This window comes from Lissotriton vulgaris, chromosome 10 (genome assembly GCF_964263255.1).
Source record: "Lissotriton vulgaris chromosome 10, aLisVul1.2, whole genome shotgun sequence".
NCBI classification, from domain to species: domain Eukaryota; kingdom Metazoa; phylum Chordata; class Amphibia; order Caudata; family Salamandridae; genus Lissotriton; species Lissotriton vulgaris.
This window is the reverse complement of record NC_141698.1, coordinates 230,228,375-230,243,501: the sequence shown is the minus strand read 5'-3', so window position 1 is coordinate 230,243,501 and position 15,127 is coordinate 230,228,375. Positions and strand designations below refer to the sequence as shown.

Below are 15,127 nucleotides of genomic sequence, written 5' to 3'. Positions count from 1 at the left end.
CATTGCTTTGTGAACCACCATCCTTGTACCTCCTGCTTTGAATGGTTTGATTTCTCATTTATTTTACCTTTTCTCAATCCATCGCTAAGGGTTAGAACCACTACCTCAATTTTTCCCACGTACCAATCTAAGTCCTGATCGATTACTGTGCCCAGGTCTAAGTTTTGTTGTAACTTTACTAGCCTGGCCACATATTCTTCTGTTAACCTAGTTGTACACCGCCTGGGGTATTCCACCTGTTGTTCAATGACTTGGGTACGAGGGTTCAAATGTACATCAGGGAGCTCCAGAACTAAAATGTTATGGTCACTCCCTTCTCTATTTGATATCCTGAACCCTTTAATTAGTTTCAACCTCCAGGGGGTTGTGAAAACATAATCGATTGGACAGTTTTGGGAACCTAACTTAAACGTTTTCTTTGCTGGGCAATCTAAGGAAGATCTTCCATATAGGCAAAAGAGGTTTTTAGTTCCCAAAAAGTTTCCCAACTGGATGTCCTTGACAGTTGTTATATATTCTGGGAAAGTTGCTTGTGTTATACTGTAGGCCTCTAATATTTCTTGAAATCAGCAGTTTACTTTCTTGGGGTGTAATTTATGATTAAAATCTCCCATTAACATAATTAAATCCCTGCCATACTTTTCACAAGTTGTGTCCATACCTTGCATTATCATTTTCATTTTTTCAAAATCAGGTAGCATTACCCTACAAGCGAGCAGCCATTTATACTTTACAGTTATTTCAGTCACCTTCTTCACTATTTTAGTTGACACCAGAGTAATTATTCCCCCGGCTGGGCGGCCAAATCTATGTTTCTTTGCTAATCGGCCAGTGGCTTTTCATCAGCTTGGGTAAACTATCATGCTGGGTGCACAATATAACTATATCTGGATGACCTTAAATGACACCTGGGCTGCAAACACGTGCCCATGTCAATTATGGGCAGGGCTGCCTTGTTCAAGGTAGTGCTTCTAGAAGACGGCGCTACAGTTTGAAGGACATACTATAGTACCAAAAGTAGGTATAGCATGAGTGTGTGTGTGAGAGAAAGGCTTGCAGTAAATAAAAGCAAGTATAGAAAATTTGCAATAAACAATTGTGGCAAAGATGGCCAAAAACCTGAAAGTCCGACATTAAAAACATTGGGCCCGATTCAAAAAAGTAAACTGAGACGAAAGTCTAACTTTACGACTTTTGGTATTCACAAAGGGCATTTAGTACTCGTAAATACCCTTTGTGAATACCAAAAGTTGAACTTTACGACATTTGGTATTCACAAAGGGCATTTACGAGAAGTAAATGCCCTTTATGAATACCGAAACTCGTAAAGTCAGACTTTCGTCTTATTTTATGACTGTGAATCGGGACCATAACCCTATTGTATTGAAGAACACACAAAAACACAAATTTTGTGAAGCAACAACAGATAGAATATGGAGGAAAAGGGCCATCAGAAAAGCACGACAGAAAGGAATTTGCATGGAGTCTGTGGAGATGTAAATGACAGGAGAAAGGTGTGCGGTGTGTGCAGGGGTTGCACAGTGCCCACCAGCACAGGGCTGAGACCACAAAATAACTGGTGAGCCGAAGTCCAAGGGGGACATGCGGGTGTCTTCTTGTCTGGAAACCAAAAGCTACCAGAAAAAAAATAGCACTTGTCAGCTAGTGGCATCAGAAGTACAAAAAACATCAGCAAAAACTGTAAACCTAAACGATGCGCCAATAAAGGTTTTTGATGTGAAGACAAAAACACATTTGAGATGCTGCATTTAAGAAACAGTTTGACAATCTGATGTACAGGTGCAGTTTGACAAGTCAAATTGTAGTGCGGGTTCAACATGATGATCAATGGCACAGGTAGCATTTGACAAGCTACGCTACAGGTTGGGCAACATGCCATGTGTGCCAAACACCTGGCATGTTGCAAACGGTTGCAAGTCAAATCTGACAGACAGATGCTGCTGAATTGTGGCCATGCGGCCTCTGATGAGCTGGCACATGCAGCAGGCACACACTTACACATTTCATCTCCCGGTCCCCGAAGATCCTGGTCAGCACAAACATCCGCAGTGGCACGGTCAGGATGAGAATGAAGGGGAAGGCCAAAGACGCCACGGTCGACATCACGGCCCAGAGAACAGCGAGGCACACCAACTGCAAAGCTGTGAACAGATGCATCCGCATCGTGCGCACCTGAGAAATAAGGCAGACAAAAAGAGGGATCAATGCAAATAGAAAAGAAGAACATGTACTAAAGCAACAAAATTCAGCGACAGATGCTACTCTAACACCGGCTAACAATTCAGGGGCCACCATCAAGAAGCGGATATCTATCGCCCACCACATCACAGACCAAAAACTGTAAAGCCAGCTAACACAGCAAGGAAACACTACAATCAAGAGATAAACTTCTTTCTCATTATTATCTGTTGACAGTAACGTTGTGTTAACTTAACACAACTTTACGATAATCGCGAATGACTCCTCTTAGCCTCCCTATGACATAGGAGATTACAACCGGTATAAACATTCACTTCCAAAGAAATTCATGGGTGATTTGCGTAAATAACTAGGATCATATTTCAGAGAAAAACATCTTCCATCTGCTCGTAAAGTCATCACTATAACTCTCTATATGTACATTTCTCTCATTTGCTGAATACTACTCGGACTTCTTAAAACAAGAACTTTTCAATGCCCTATTTCAGTCCATAAAGCTAATATTTACTTGATAATGGTTTTTGGACTTGGCCCTCTCTGCAGGGCCACCCTCAAACATTTAGGCTTCACCCTTCCTATTTTCTGACCCCGTTTTAGTTGGCTTTTAGGACTCTGTGCACTTTACCACTGCTAACCAGTGCTAAAGTGCTTGTGCTCACTCCTTTAAACATGGTAAAATTGGATTACACTTAACTGGCACATTTCATTTCCTTTAAATTCCCTATTTAAGTGGTACTACAGCTATCCAGGGACTGTAAATTAAATGCTACTACTCGGCCTGTAGCACTTGTTGTGCCATCTACTAAAGTAACCTTTTAAAACATGTCTCAGGCCCTAAACAGCTCACAGGGCAAGGTGTATTCTATTTAAAAAGTTGGGCCCATACTTTTAACTTTTATATGTCCTGGTGCCGAAAAACTCAAATTTGTTTTTTATTGCTGTGAGGCGTATCTCTGCCATAGGATTACAGTGAGTTGCCTTTTTACATTTAGTCAGTATTAACTTTTGATTGGGAGCAGGTAAAAATGTCCTGTTTGGCCTCAAATGAATTGCAATTTAAAGTACGAGTTACTTACCTTCGGTAACGATGTATCTGGTAGAGACGATTCTAGCCGCAGATTCCTGAACGTAGAATTATCCCCAGGCGTGAGACTGGATCCGGAATTCTTTTTGCCACAGCAACCCCGCGCGCTGGGGGGGGCGGCATCACGCTTCTCTGCACCGGCGTAGTCCGCGTACGTGACGTCAGAGCGGTCACATAAATCCCACTCCGGCGCGCCTACGTCAGTTTTCTTGAGAACTTTTACGCGCCACAACAGGGAGCCATCAGACAAAACTGTGGGAGTATGGGAACAGTGTGCAAAAGAGCAGAAAAAAGGGATGGCGATGAGCAACATCACAAGGAGCGGTGCCAAACACTGCAGTACCCAAAGGCAGGGAAAAAAGTTAAAAACAGCACAGTCCTGAGCAGAACCCCTGCAAGAACGGAGATAGACCCCCCCTTGGAGGCAAAGAATATATGTAAAATGTCATGATAACATGCGGCAGGACTACAACCCCAAACAATAACAATGAAGAGGAACCAGTCCAGGACAAACAAGGAACTACAAACCTCCAAGGCAGCTCCACCACAGAGTCTGACAATCCCATAAAATACCCCAACCCAGAAGATAGCAGAGGGGCCAGAGCCTTTAGTAATAAAGGGGAGAGGTAGGGGAGGGGCGGGGTTGAAAGTAGGCCCCAACCTGGAGCAACCAGAGCATAAGGGCACAGAAGTACCTATAAACACATACTCCAATGTGCCAAAAGGGGAGGAAAGGAAAAATAAGCAGGACAAACATCCTGCCAGAAAGAGCGAAAGAATGCACTCACAAAAGACAGAGCCACCCACAAGAAGGCGAATGCAGAAGACCAAGTCAAAGGTCCTCGCACAATGGGGAGGAAGAGCGGGCCATGAAGGAATCTGCGGCTAGAATCGTCTCTACCAGATACATTGTTACCGAAGGTAAGTAATTCGTACATCTGACAGAGACTACCCGCCGCAGATTCCTTAACGTAAAATAGATACCCTAGCCATACCCACAGGGATAAATTATTGGCTTGTCTCCCCTGGCATATCCAGCTGGTTTCACTCATCACGACACTCCAGAGAACATACTCTGACCAGTCCCCAGTTAAGCTTCTCCTCAAGGTTCCCCGCCCAGATAGGTTTGAACGGCAATGGCGTTTCCCAAGATTCGCCCTCATTGTAGTCCTTTTTCGCACTGAAGTATGCAAGGCCATTGAAGAGTTCTTCAACATTAACACTGGCTCGTTAGACACTTGTGCAGTCCTATGGGAGGGTTTCAAAGCATACATCAGGGGTGTCAAGCATGCTGGAGTGCTCAAAGATCTCTGCAACACACTTTCTCGCCTAGAACGCGACCTGATGGAACTGGATGGCACCTCGATGCACACTTTTAATCCGGAAGCGGCGGGGCAATGATTGGCCCTCCTTACTGAACACAGATATTCTGCAGATCGAGAGATACTCTTTCTAGGTAAATATCAAACTGCTCGGCGATACGGAGAAGGCAAGCGGCCAGGTCGAGTACTAGCTCAGATGCTTCGGCCCCCATACAGCAAAGCCTATGTCACTGAGCTGCGTTCTTCCACAAACAAGGTGCTCACTGGCACCTCGAAATTTGTAACGATTTTCTTGATTATGTTACAGCTCTCTACACTTCCAAAGTAGAGCGCGATCTCACTGCTCAGGAAGCCTATTTATCTGAGAACCCAGGGTGTACAACATGAGGGGTTGCAACGCCACGCCAGTCGACCAGCTACTTGAAACATTTCGTAATGATGAGTGACATTATCCCAATACAGCCATGTAACTATGGAGAGGGAGTAGTGCAGCAGAGTCAGCCAGTTCCGGCACCTGAAAAAAGTTCCATGCTTGCGTCCGAGCTGCTGTGTGGAGGGGAGGGCCTAACCCCATCTGCAGCCCCCTTGATTGTTTTGTTTGTATGTGTGGCAAAATTCCTGCACCTCGGTTGGGTTGTCAAAAATGAGGGCTCGCCATTAATATCAACTCTGAGTCTGGCAGGGTATAACATGCCATATTTCAAACTCAAATTCCTGAGGGTGGCTTTGACCCCATTATACTTGTGACGGGCCTCTTGCACCATGATGGTAAAGTGTGGGTAGAGAGCTAATTTGGAGCCCTGCCACATTGTGTCTCCTCATTCTCTTGCGAGGCGTAGTGCGGTGTCACGATCCCAAAAGGTCATGACGCGTGCGATAATATGTCTTGGAGGGCAGCCCGGGTTGGGCAGGGGGCCCAGGGTGCGGTGAGCACACTCCACTACAAATCCGGGGGTGAAGGACTCTCTCCCAAACATGTCAGCCCACAAAGTCTCAACAAAAAGGTCTAGGTGGCCTGTGGCGGTGGTCTCCGGAATCCCCAAAATCTGGATGTTATTTTGCCTGCTTCCTGCCTTGAGGTCTCCATTTTTAATCGCCACGTTCTTGAGGATGCTTTACACACGCTCTAGCCTTTTGAGGGACTGAGTGGTACAGTCCTCAATATCCGAGATGCGGGCCTCCGCCACATCTAGGCATCTATCGTGAACTTGAATTTTGGCCCCCAAGTTCGCAAGACTCTTGTCTAGGGTGTCAAATCGTCCATCCAATACCCTGAAGCCCGCTCTCATCTCCTGTAGCAGTGATATGGATTGAGCGGAGGAGTTGTAAGCTTGTTCTGCGCCCTGCCCATCCTCCACTATGCTGGAACTGCCCTCAGAAACCTTCTCCACAAGCTTTTCGAAGGGGAGGGTCTTCTGTTTAGTATCCTTGCGGCACATGCCACAACACTGTGGAACAAGTGGAGCGGCAGCAGAGCCACCCTTGTGTTGGTTGCAGGTATAAGGCAGGTCAGGGCTTGCAACTAGCGATTGAGAACAAGAAAAGGGGGGGTGGCGCTATGGCCCAACGTGCAGGTAGAGCAGGCAGTCCTTCCCCCAATCAGCCTGAAGTGGATAGTAGTGGGCGCCACAGGGGGCAAGCATGTAGACCTGGACGACCGGAATCAGCACTATGTCCAGGTTGAAATACTAGCGCCTAGAAGCGGTGGGGCCCCTGTGGGGATGTGCAGCTGGCCAGTGGTAGACTGTTTATGGGGTGTAGTCAATTGTGCGGAGGCCTCGGCCCCGGGGATGCTGTTCGCCTTTGCCACGAGGTACTTACAATGCGGTCGCAGCAGTAGCGGGCCCCATGATGCAGCAAGTGATTGAGCGCAAGGCCACACGGCCGCAGGCCGTCACTTGGTGGGCCGTGTAGAAGCAGCTGCGTACGGGGTGGCAACAGGGCACAGGAAGGTACGTGTTATCTCTTGCTTCTCGCCCTCTATATATATGTATATAGAGATAACTCTAATCACTAGTGTATGCAGTAGACCTTTGTACTCTCTATCATTCCTCTGTGACTCTTAGAGTATATCCATTTCTCTTCCTTGAGTGACTTTACTATTTGTACATTTGCAATTTTTCTTTCTGTTTGTATCTCTTCCTTGTGTGACTTTACATCTTGTACATTTGCAATTTTTTTCTGTATGTATCTGTTATGTAACACATGTAATCCTAAATCCTTATGATCTGCAACTGGTTCTTATGTAAAGCGCTCTGACACCTTCGGGTAAAGTCCGCGCTATATAAAATCGCATAAAAACAATAAATAAATAAAAATACAAGCGACTAGATGGCCGCCTCCGGTGCTCACCCGCGGCCCCTGACCCCACGGGCCATTAGGGAAGAGGTGGGGACTTGCTGTGTGGTCCGGGGGCAGCTAGAAGCAACTGCGACCTGAGCAAGGCGGAGTTCATGTGGGGGAGGATAGCACAAATGAAGTCCCTTGCCCGGTGCACTCACCGCCTTGGTGGTTCCCTACACCTGTCGGCCATCAGCCGTTGGGCGCATCCATTCCTCGTCTGAGCCGTGCGGAGAAGGCCCTGGCTGCTGTCATTACTTGCTCCACCCCATAGTTCGCCAAGTGCTGTGAAAACCAATGATGACGGCACCATTCCGTGATCGAGTGTGATCGCCATGCACAGCTTCCGCACAGCTATCCAGCTGTGTCGAGCTCGGGGTAATTACTGCAGTGTGTAAGGGGGATAATTTCTGCTTGGCTGGGACGGCTGGCGGAGCTTCAACGCCGCGCAGCTATCTTGGTCGGCGGCTTGGCCACGCCCTCCCGAGCTTTCTGTTTTTGGCGCTATTTTAATTTTATTTGCCTTTAAAATTGCATAACTCCAGTTTTACTGATTATTTTTCATTTTGATCTCAAATTATTTATTACATTTTACTGTTTTTTGTTTTTACTTTATTCCTGACTAGCTTACCCATCTCGTGTTGCTGCGATCTCAGAAGAAAGGAAATTTAAGGAAACTTGTTATGATAACATTCAATTTACATTGCGTCATTTTTATTGAAACTTATGCATTTTAATATGGAAAACATTTTAAAGTGTTGTTTTAATTCTGTTCATTTATTCGAGTCCTTGTGGATACACAGTATTTTTTGCTTTTCCGTCTGGTGCGTACATGAATAAATCAGAAGGTTTTCTGACGCGTGAGCTGGCCACATACAGTTGTCCATGTGAGAAGCACGGATTCTCCAAATCTAGTCCACACACAGCGATTTTCCTTGTGCTTTGTTGATGGTCATTGCAAAAGCGAGTTGCACCGGAAACTGTAAAAGTTCAGTATTGGAAAGTTATGAGGACCCTGGGGAGCCGGGGGGCCGATATTTAACAAATTAGTTTCAAAAAAATTATTTTTTGTTTTTTTGCCAGAAACCTTCGTGGGAGTGTACTCAACAACTTTTAACAATTTTTTTTGTTGCCAGAAACCTTCACAAGAGTGTACTCAACAACTTCCCAAAGTTTCATGCCGATCGGATGAATGGTGTACTAATGCATAAAGGACAAACAGACAGACAGACATACATTTGTTTATATATATATATATAGATTGTGTGTTGCATAAATGTTTAACCATCTGGTAGCTAGACACAAGAGAAGTCAGGCGTAACTTAGAGGCACTGTGTTAAAAACAAGTCGATTTAGTGACTTTTGTGTTTTATACTGACAAGGAATGTGGTTGGTTGTTGCTTGAGAAGGGATTTTACCCTCCCTCAATTAGGAACCTAATTTCTCACAATGGCCCTAGAGCTTTTCTGATCTGCTGAAATGATGCACTACTTACACCATGATTGGCATCTCACCTTTTTAACATACGGGGCATCAGGGTGGTGTTTAGGTGGCATCAGCAGAAGCTTCAGTCGCTCATAAAACTGTATGCCATTAAGGGATGTGATGCCCATGTACAGGAAGATACCAAAAAGCACAGCGAGCGGGATCTGGCGCAGGAGGTCTCCTATGACTATGGAAAGACCTGCAGAAAAAACAAGTGCAAAATCAGAGGAAATCCATCGGACCTCAATTGAAGCAACATACATAAAACACACATCTATCTAACCAAAATTTAAATAAAGACAAATGGTTCTACCATAACATCATTAATTCACCAAAAGTATACCATGAACAGAACGTATGCAAAAAAAACGACAAGGAGCAAGCTTCGTCATCTGAAAACCCGCCCAACAAAGAAACATACTTAAACACCAACAATTGGCGAATTAAATCTACATCTAATAAACCCATGTAATGGTGACGTAGCTGCACATTACAAAACTGTCAAACTGTGCTAAAAAAGGTCCTGAATGAGATATTTGGCATTCACTGAAAAATTGAATAATCATAATTAAAAGAAACGTCCTCTTGTCACCTATAGATAGCCAAGGAGTGGAGCAGGCACTACCATCCCCCGGACCAAAGAATTGCACGAGTTTAACACTTTGGAACATGTATGGCTTTATTTACTGCAGATTATTACAGAACAGCAAAAAACATTAGTATGAATATACTGCCCAACACTTTGTGTACCAAGAAGAAAACGTTGTTTACCTTAAGTAACAATCTTTCTGATGGATACTCTATCTACCTGCAGATTTGTCACCTCATGAATTCTCCCAGGAGCCAGACTGGATCTGGAAAGCTGAAATAGCTCTTGTGTGCCAGCAGTTGGCAACATGGCTCCATCTCGACTGTTTCCTCCCTGGACGTGCCAACACAGTCATTAAAGGCTCTACTCAGCGCTCTATCATCAGCGCACTTTCTTTGTTCCATTCCGTTATAGGCAAAAATAGGTCCAACAAAATAACCGACAATGCAGCGCAGAAAATCATCCACAAAAATCCAAAAAAACTACATAGCAACGAACCCCACAGGCTGTCTGCAGTGATGAGGAATCTGCAGGTAGGTAGTGCATCCACTAGAAATATTTTTATGGAAGGTAAGTAGAGTTTTCTTGCGATGGATACTTCTACCTTCAAACTCCCAACTTCATGAATCAATATCAATACAGTACCCCATGGAGGCAGGTCTGAGGGTTAGTGAAGATAAATTGGGCCAGAGAACAGGTGAAATACTCTGCAATCGCTCCACCGAGAGACAGAGTTTGCTCTACGACACAAAGACCAAGGGCCAGATGTAGGTATCCAAATACCGGTCGGAAACGGCCGAAAATACCGATTTTCGGCCGTTTCCGACCGGTATTTGGATATTGAGATGTAGGGGCATGTTAAATTACAAAATCGGTAATTTTACTGAATTTAATTTTTCGATTCGGTAAAATACCTAATTGGTAAAATTACCGATTCTGTAATTCAACATGTAGGTAGCACTGTAATCAGTGCTACAAGGGTTTAAGAATTCGTTATTTACCACCAACTAGAAGTTGGTGGTAAATAATGAAAACCCTTCAAAAATCATTTTTGTTGCTTTAAAAAACGTGCCATGTTGCATACATACATGCCCTAAGGGCATGTATGTCAGCAACATGTGCACCCATGCACAAATGAGGAGTGCAACAGGGTGTCAAAGTACCCTGTCCCCCTTGCAAATTCGGTAATTTTACCGAATCGGTATTTACCGATTCGGTAATTGGCATTGATTCCTATGGGCCTCAAGGCCCATAGGAATCAATGGCAATTACCGAATCGGTAAATACCGACTCGGTAATTACAGAATCATTCCGATTCGGTAATTTCAAAAGTGAAATTACCTACATCCCATTTACCTACCCTTAAATAACGAATCGGTATGATTCGGTATTTAAGAGTAGTAAATCGAGATTACCTACATCTGGCCCCAAGTCTGAGACCAGTAACACAGGACAGCAACTATAACGAAAGAGTGAATACAGTCACTCAGGGGAACAAAGACCTCCAGATCCAGGTTACCAGCTATCAGGCAAAATCTAATGTACACCCAGGACACAACAATACCATATTAGGAAAAAACTACCATCTTTAACGCTCAAACCCTGCAAGTGCCAATGGAGCAAGGCTACCACCTCATCCATTTCCAGTAAGGAATACAATACAGGCTTCAGCAGGACCTGCAGGAGTCAGATGTCACCAAAGATGAAGTTGAACAATGCTAGGAGGGTGCAAGTCAAGAAAACTAACTGCATCACCACATCAATCTGCCCTCCGGCCATCAGGTGAATATTTAACATACAAACTAGCATTACCAGAAAGACATGGTGAGTAGCAACAATCATGGGAACAACAAAGCAGAGCCAAAATCCCCATAATTGATGACAGAGTTTTTTTTTGCTTTACTCTAATTCAAATATTTATTATTTATTATATAGTTACTAAAAACCATTATGATTCTGCAATGAATGAAAAATAGAATACAAACACTAAATATATATAAATATATATATATATGTATACATATATACATATATATTCAATCAAATAGCATTTATTTCGGTTTAAATAATCATAAAAAGCACAATACATTACAATACCATAAGGATATAAAAATAACACAATGACATAAAGTACAACAAATACAGTACAATAGCTAATGTGGGTTTGCCGTGCTTATACATCGCCACATTATTAAATACAGTTAAAACTATTCAAAAAGTGTAAAAGTTATTTGTTCGGTCTAAAACATACCAATTTCAATCCTTTCTGCCTATGTACATGACTCAAAGACTACAGCTATCTACTGACACCAAATACTGTCATCTGTGATGTAACTGTTTTAGGATTCTTAAATCCTCTAGATATGTTGGAATCCTCAAACTAATCCTATTGGTTTGACCCATTTCATTCTCATAAGGGCATATGCCGGGCACAAGAATAGAGCATGTGCTACTGGGTCAGAGGACCATTTGGCCATGATCAAAATAATCTGGAAAATCTCAAAAACAGATTTTTTTTTAAAAGTACCTTTGTTAATTGGGGTTGTTAAACATTCAAATAAGGCTCGAAGCTTGCCAGTAGTTTGAATGATAAAAATTGTGAGCAGAGTCTTCCCATTCTAGGGTTGAGATGCGCACTATTTAGTGAATATTCCAAATAAGCGCAGTTCAACTCGTTCTTAGAGCTTGGTGTTAGTGAGCTAGGGTAATTCCAGAAAGTACTCAGGCCCAGCTTACTAAACCAGGTCCGCACATCGCGGAACTATGAGAAAGTGAGCCGGCCAGCAAATTTCAGGAGCTCCTTCAATCCTTGCTTGTAGGAGCTAAGGGCCATATGTAGGTGGCCAAATACTGGTCGGTAAAGCCAAAAATTAGTAAATTTCGGCTTTACCGACCGATATTTAGCCCAATGAAATGTACGTATTACCGAATGGCATCGGCAATAACGAATCGGTAAATAATTACCGATTCCTTATTTACCGATTGGAGAACACGAAACAATGAATACCGAATCGGAAATAACGAATCGGTAAAAAAACCAAAATGCGATGTAGCAAAAATCGGTATTACTGAATTTGACCAAAATCGGTAATAACAATTCGGTATTTACCACTTATCCTGAGCAGGTGGTAATCAGGTGCAGTGCATAAAAACAGCCCCAAAATGCAACAGTGTGAACACAATGGCGGGCCTCCACCTCATAGGAAGGCGGCTACGCTTGAGAGCAGCAGGAGTGAGGATCTGGAGGGAAGAGCGGGTGTACAGACTGCGCATCACATTGTTTCAATTGACTGAACCAGAAATCCATGAAAGGTACAGGCTGCACCCACACACCATCCTTGACTTAATACGTGACCTAAAACCCTATCTTGAGCATCAGACACCAAGGGCGCACGCAATACCCACCCATGTCCAGGTACTCTATTGCCTGCAACTCCTGGCATCAGGAAGTTTCCAGGGTGTGATAGCCGCAGTGGGTGGTGTGTCACAGAGCTGTCTAATCCGTTTTTCAACACCTTCCTGGATGCCATGATGGACAGAATGGAACATTACATTACCTTCCCCAGTACACAGGCGGAGCTGCAGATGACTAAGCTGGATTTCTACCAACTTGCGCAGTTCCCACACGTCATTGGCTACGTCGATGGGACCCATATACCAATCTGCCAACCTGCAGCAACAGAATACATTTACAGCAACCGCAAATCCACCCACTCCATTAATGTGCAGGTGATATGTGATGCCAAGTTCATCATAACTGACATCGTGGCCAAATTCCCAGGGAGTACCCACGACTCGTACATATTCCGGAACAGTGGTATTCATACACGTCTGGCTGCTGGTGATTTTGGAGAAGGTAAATCAATGTGACACACTCTGATGTACACCTTGGCTCAAGCTATTGGTCACACAAATTAATGGCACTTTCTTTTGTATTTAGGTGACAGAGCATATGTCCTCCGGCCTTACCTACTCACATCATATCTCATCCCAACCACCCCAAGGGAGAGGAGAAACAATGTGGCACATAAGAAAACACGCAACGTGGTGGAGCGCACCTTTGAACTGTTTAAAAGCAGATTCTGTTGCCTCCACAAAAGTGGAGGTGCACCTCTGTACAGCCCCATCAAATGTTGCAAAATTATTGCTACATGTGCAATGCTACACAATCTGGCCACAAAAAAAGGAACAGCAGTGGAACTAACTGACTCTGAGGACGAGGACAACCCTCAGCCAGAGCCCTGCGCAGCTGGTGTTGCAGTTGAACATGATGGAAGACAGAGACGGGCAAAGATAACGTCAAACTATTTCTAAGTGAGTAACGAGACAGAGCCAGTAGCAGTTTTTAGTAATGGTGTTTAATAAGCACACCACCAGTATCGTAAGCAGTGTCCATTTGGACATGGGTTACATCACCCTAATGTTTGGCAATAGGCAGTGGTCCATACTTTCTGCGTCCACGCGCTGCATGTGCACCTTCCCTGCCAACACTGTCTGTAGTGTCAGACTGTTCCTGCGCAGCACCGTGGCGTTCGCTGCGCCTCCTGCCCTCGGTGGGAGAGGGCGTAATGCTACCATGACTGGTAGCCTCCTCACTGTCCCCCCCCCCCTTCCATTGTGGCCGCCTTCGCATTCTGCAGGAGCTCTAATGCAGAGGTCATTGAAACCATGCCCCTGGCCACATCCCTGCTACAATGCGCCATCTCCTCCTGCATGGCGATGGACCTGCGACACATCAGTGAGGTTGCAGTGGCCAGCCGGTTCAAGGCGTTGGTATAGGCCTGGAGCCTCTGCCTCTCCCTGCGCATTCCAAGACGGTCCTGCTCCAGCTGGCTGCAGAGGTTGTCCACAGAGGTTGCTACTCTCTGCATTCCCTCACACATGTTGTCTCCCATTGCACTGATGCCCTTTTCCATCCTGTGCATGTGCTTGTTAATGTGTGCCACCTCCCTGTGCAGTGATCTCATCTCCCTCCATTGCAGGCGCTGGACCTTCAGCATGTTGCCTTCCAGTCCAGCAAACACACTTTCACCCTGTTCGGATGCTTCAGGACTGTCCGGCCTTGCCCTGCGGCATCTGGATGAACTGTGGGCGCCCTCAGATGGAGTACCAGCCCTCTCCCTGTTGCCTCCCTCATGGACTGAAGACTGTTGCCCCCCTGTGCCCTCCTCCCACTCCTCCTCCATCTGCTGGAGGGTGGCCATGGCATGCCTCCTGCCTGACTGTGGTGGTGGTGGTGGTGGTGGTGTTGGTGATCGTCGCAGTGATGACTGGGTATGAGGGGATGGCAGCGTTCACTGGCCCTGTGGTGATGCCTGTGATGGAGGAGTTGGTGGTTGTGGTTGCGCGGAGCTTGTGGTCCCTGCAGGCATGCTTTCTTCCTCATGTTGCCTTCCCTCTGGTCTGGCTGTCTTAGCTCTGCTCCCCTCTGCAGCACTGCGAGATGTCTCGCCTGTAATGACACAAATGTAGATATACTCACTGCTCTGTCTGCATTTGAATTACATTAAACATCATGCCTACAGATCACAGTGATTGTCCTGAGATTGCCAATTACTTTTACATGCTATTGTGTTTGCTAGCCTGACTGTCCTATTCATCAGTTCCCTCTAACCACATTTCCCACAATGCATAGCAGGTAATGAGTAAGACATGGAGTGGAGTTGGAGCCCCTATGCCACTATGGGGATTGGGGTTGGGGAGGGGGTAGCACAGCATGCTGGGCATGCGCCTTACCTTGTTTCCTTGCTGCTCTGGCAGAGCTGTCTGCGTCTCCCACGCCACTCACACTCTCCGGCTGGAGGGTGGACTCCACCATCAGTTCCAGTGGTGTTGGTGCTGGTGCTCTGTTCTTTCATCCTCCTGTTTTGCCAGCCTGCCTCTGCCTCTCTGCCATCCTTGCTTTCGCAATCTTCCTGAGGTCATACCACCTCTTTTTGATGTCCTCAATGGTAAGCTGGGTCACACCTATGGCATTTAATTTGTCCTGTATGCCAATCCAGATAAGTCTCTTTTGAGACTCAGGCACATGGAGGGACTGCTTACCAAAAAGCCTGTGATGGTCCTGACTGACATCCTGGATCAGTA

The 15,127-nt window shown here is 45.2% G+C and overlaps 1 protein-coding gene across 4 annotated transcripts in view; it reads right to left on the bottom strand.

The window, feature by feature from the left end:
- SLC4A2 (solute carrier family 4 member 2) overlaps positions 1 to 15,127 on the bottom strand; it is a 1,480,655-nt gene that overhangs the window by 11,684 nt on the left and 1,453,844 nt on the right. For all 4 annotated transcript variants that reach the window (XM_086940913.1, XM_086940912.1, XM_086940914.1 and 1 more), the window contains 2 exons: positions 8,481 to 8,650; positions 2,020 to 2,193 (listed from right to left, as the gene is read on the bottom strand). In XM_086940913.1, coding sequence (XP_086797039.1) covers positions 2,020 to 2,193; positions 8,481 to 8,650 — 344 coding nt within the window. The remainder of the gene's footprint in view (positions 1 to 2,019; positions 2,194 to 8,480; positions 8,651 to 15,127) is intronic.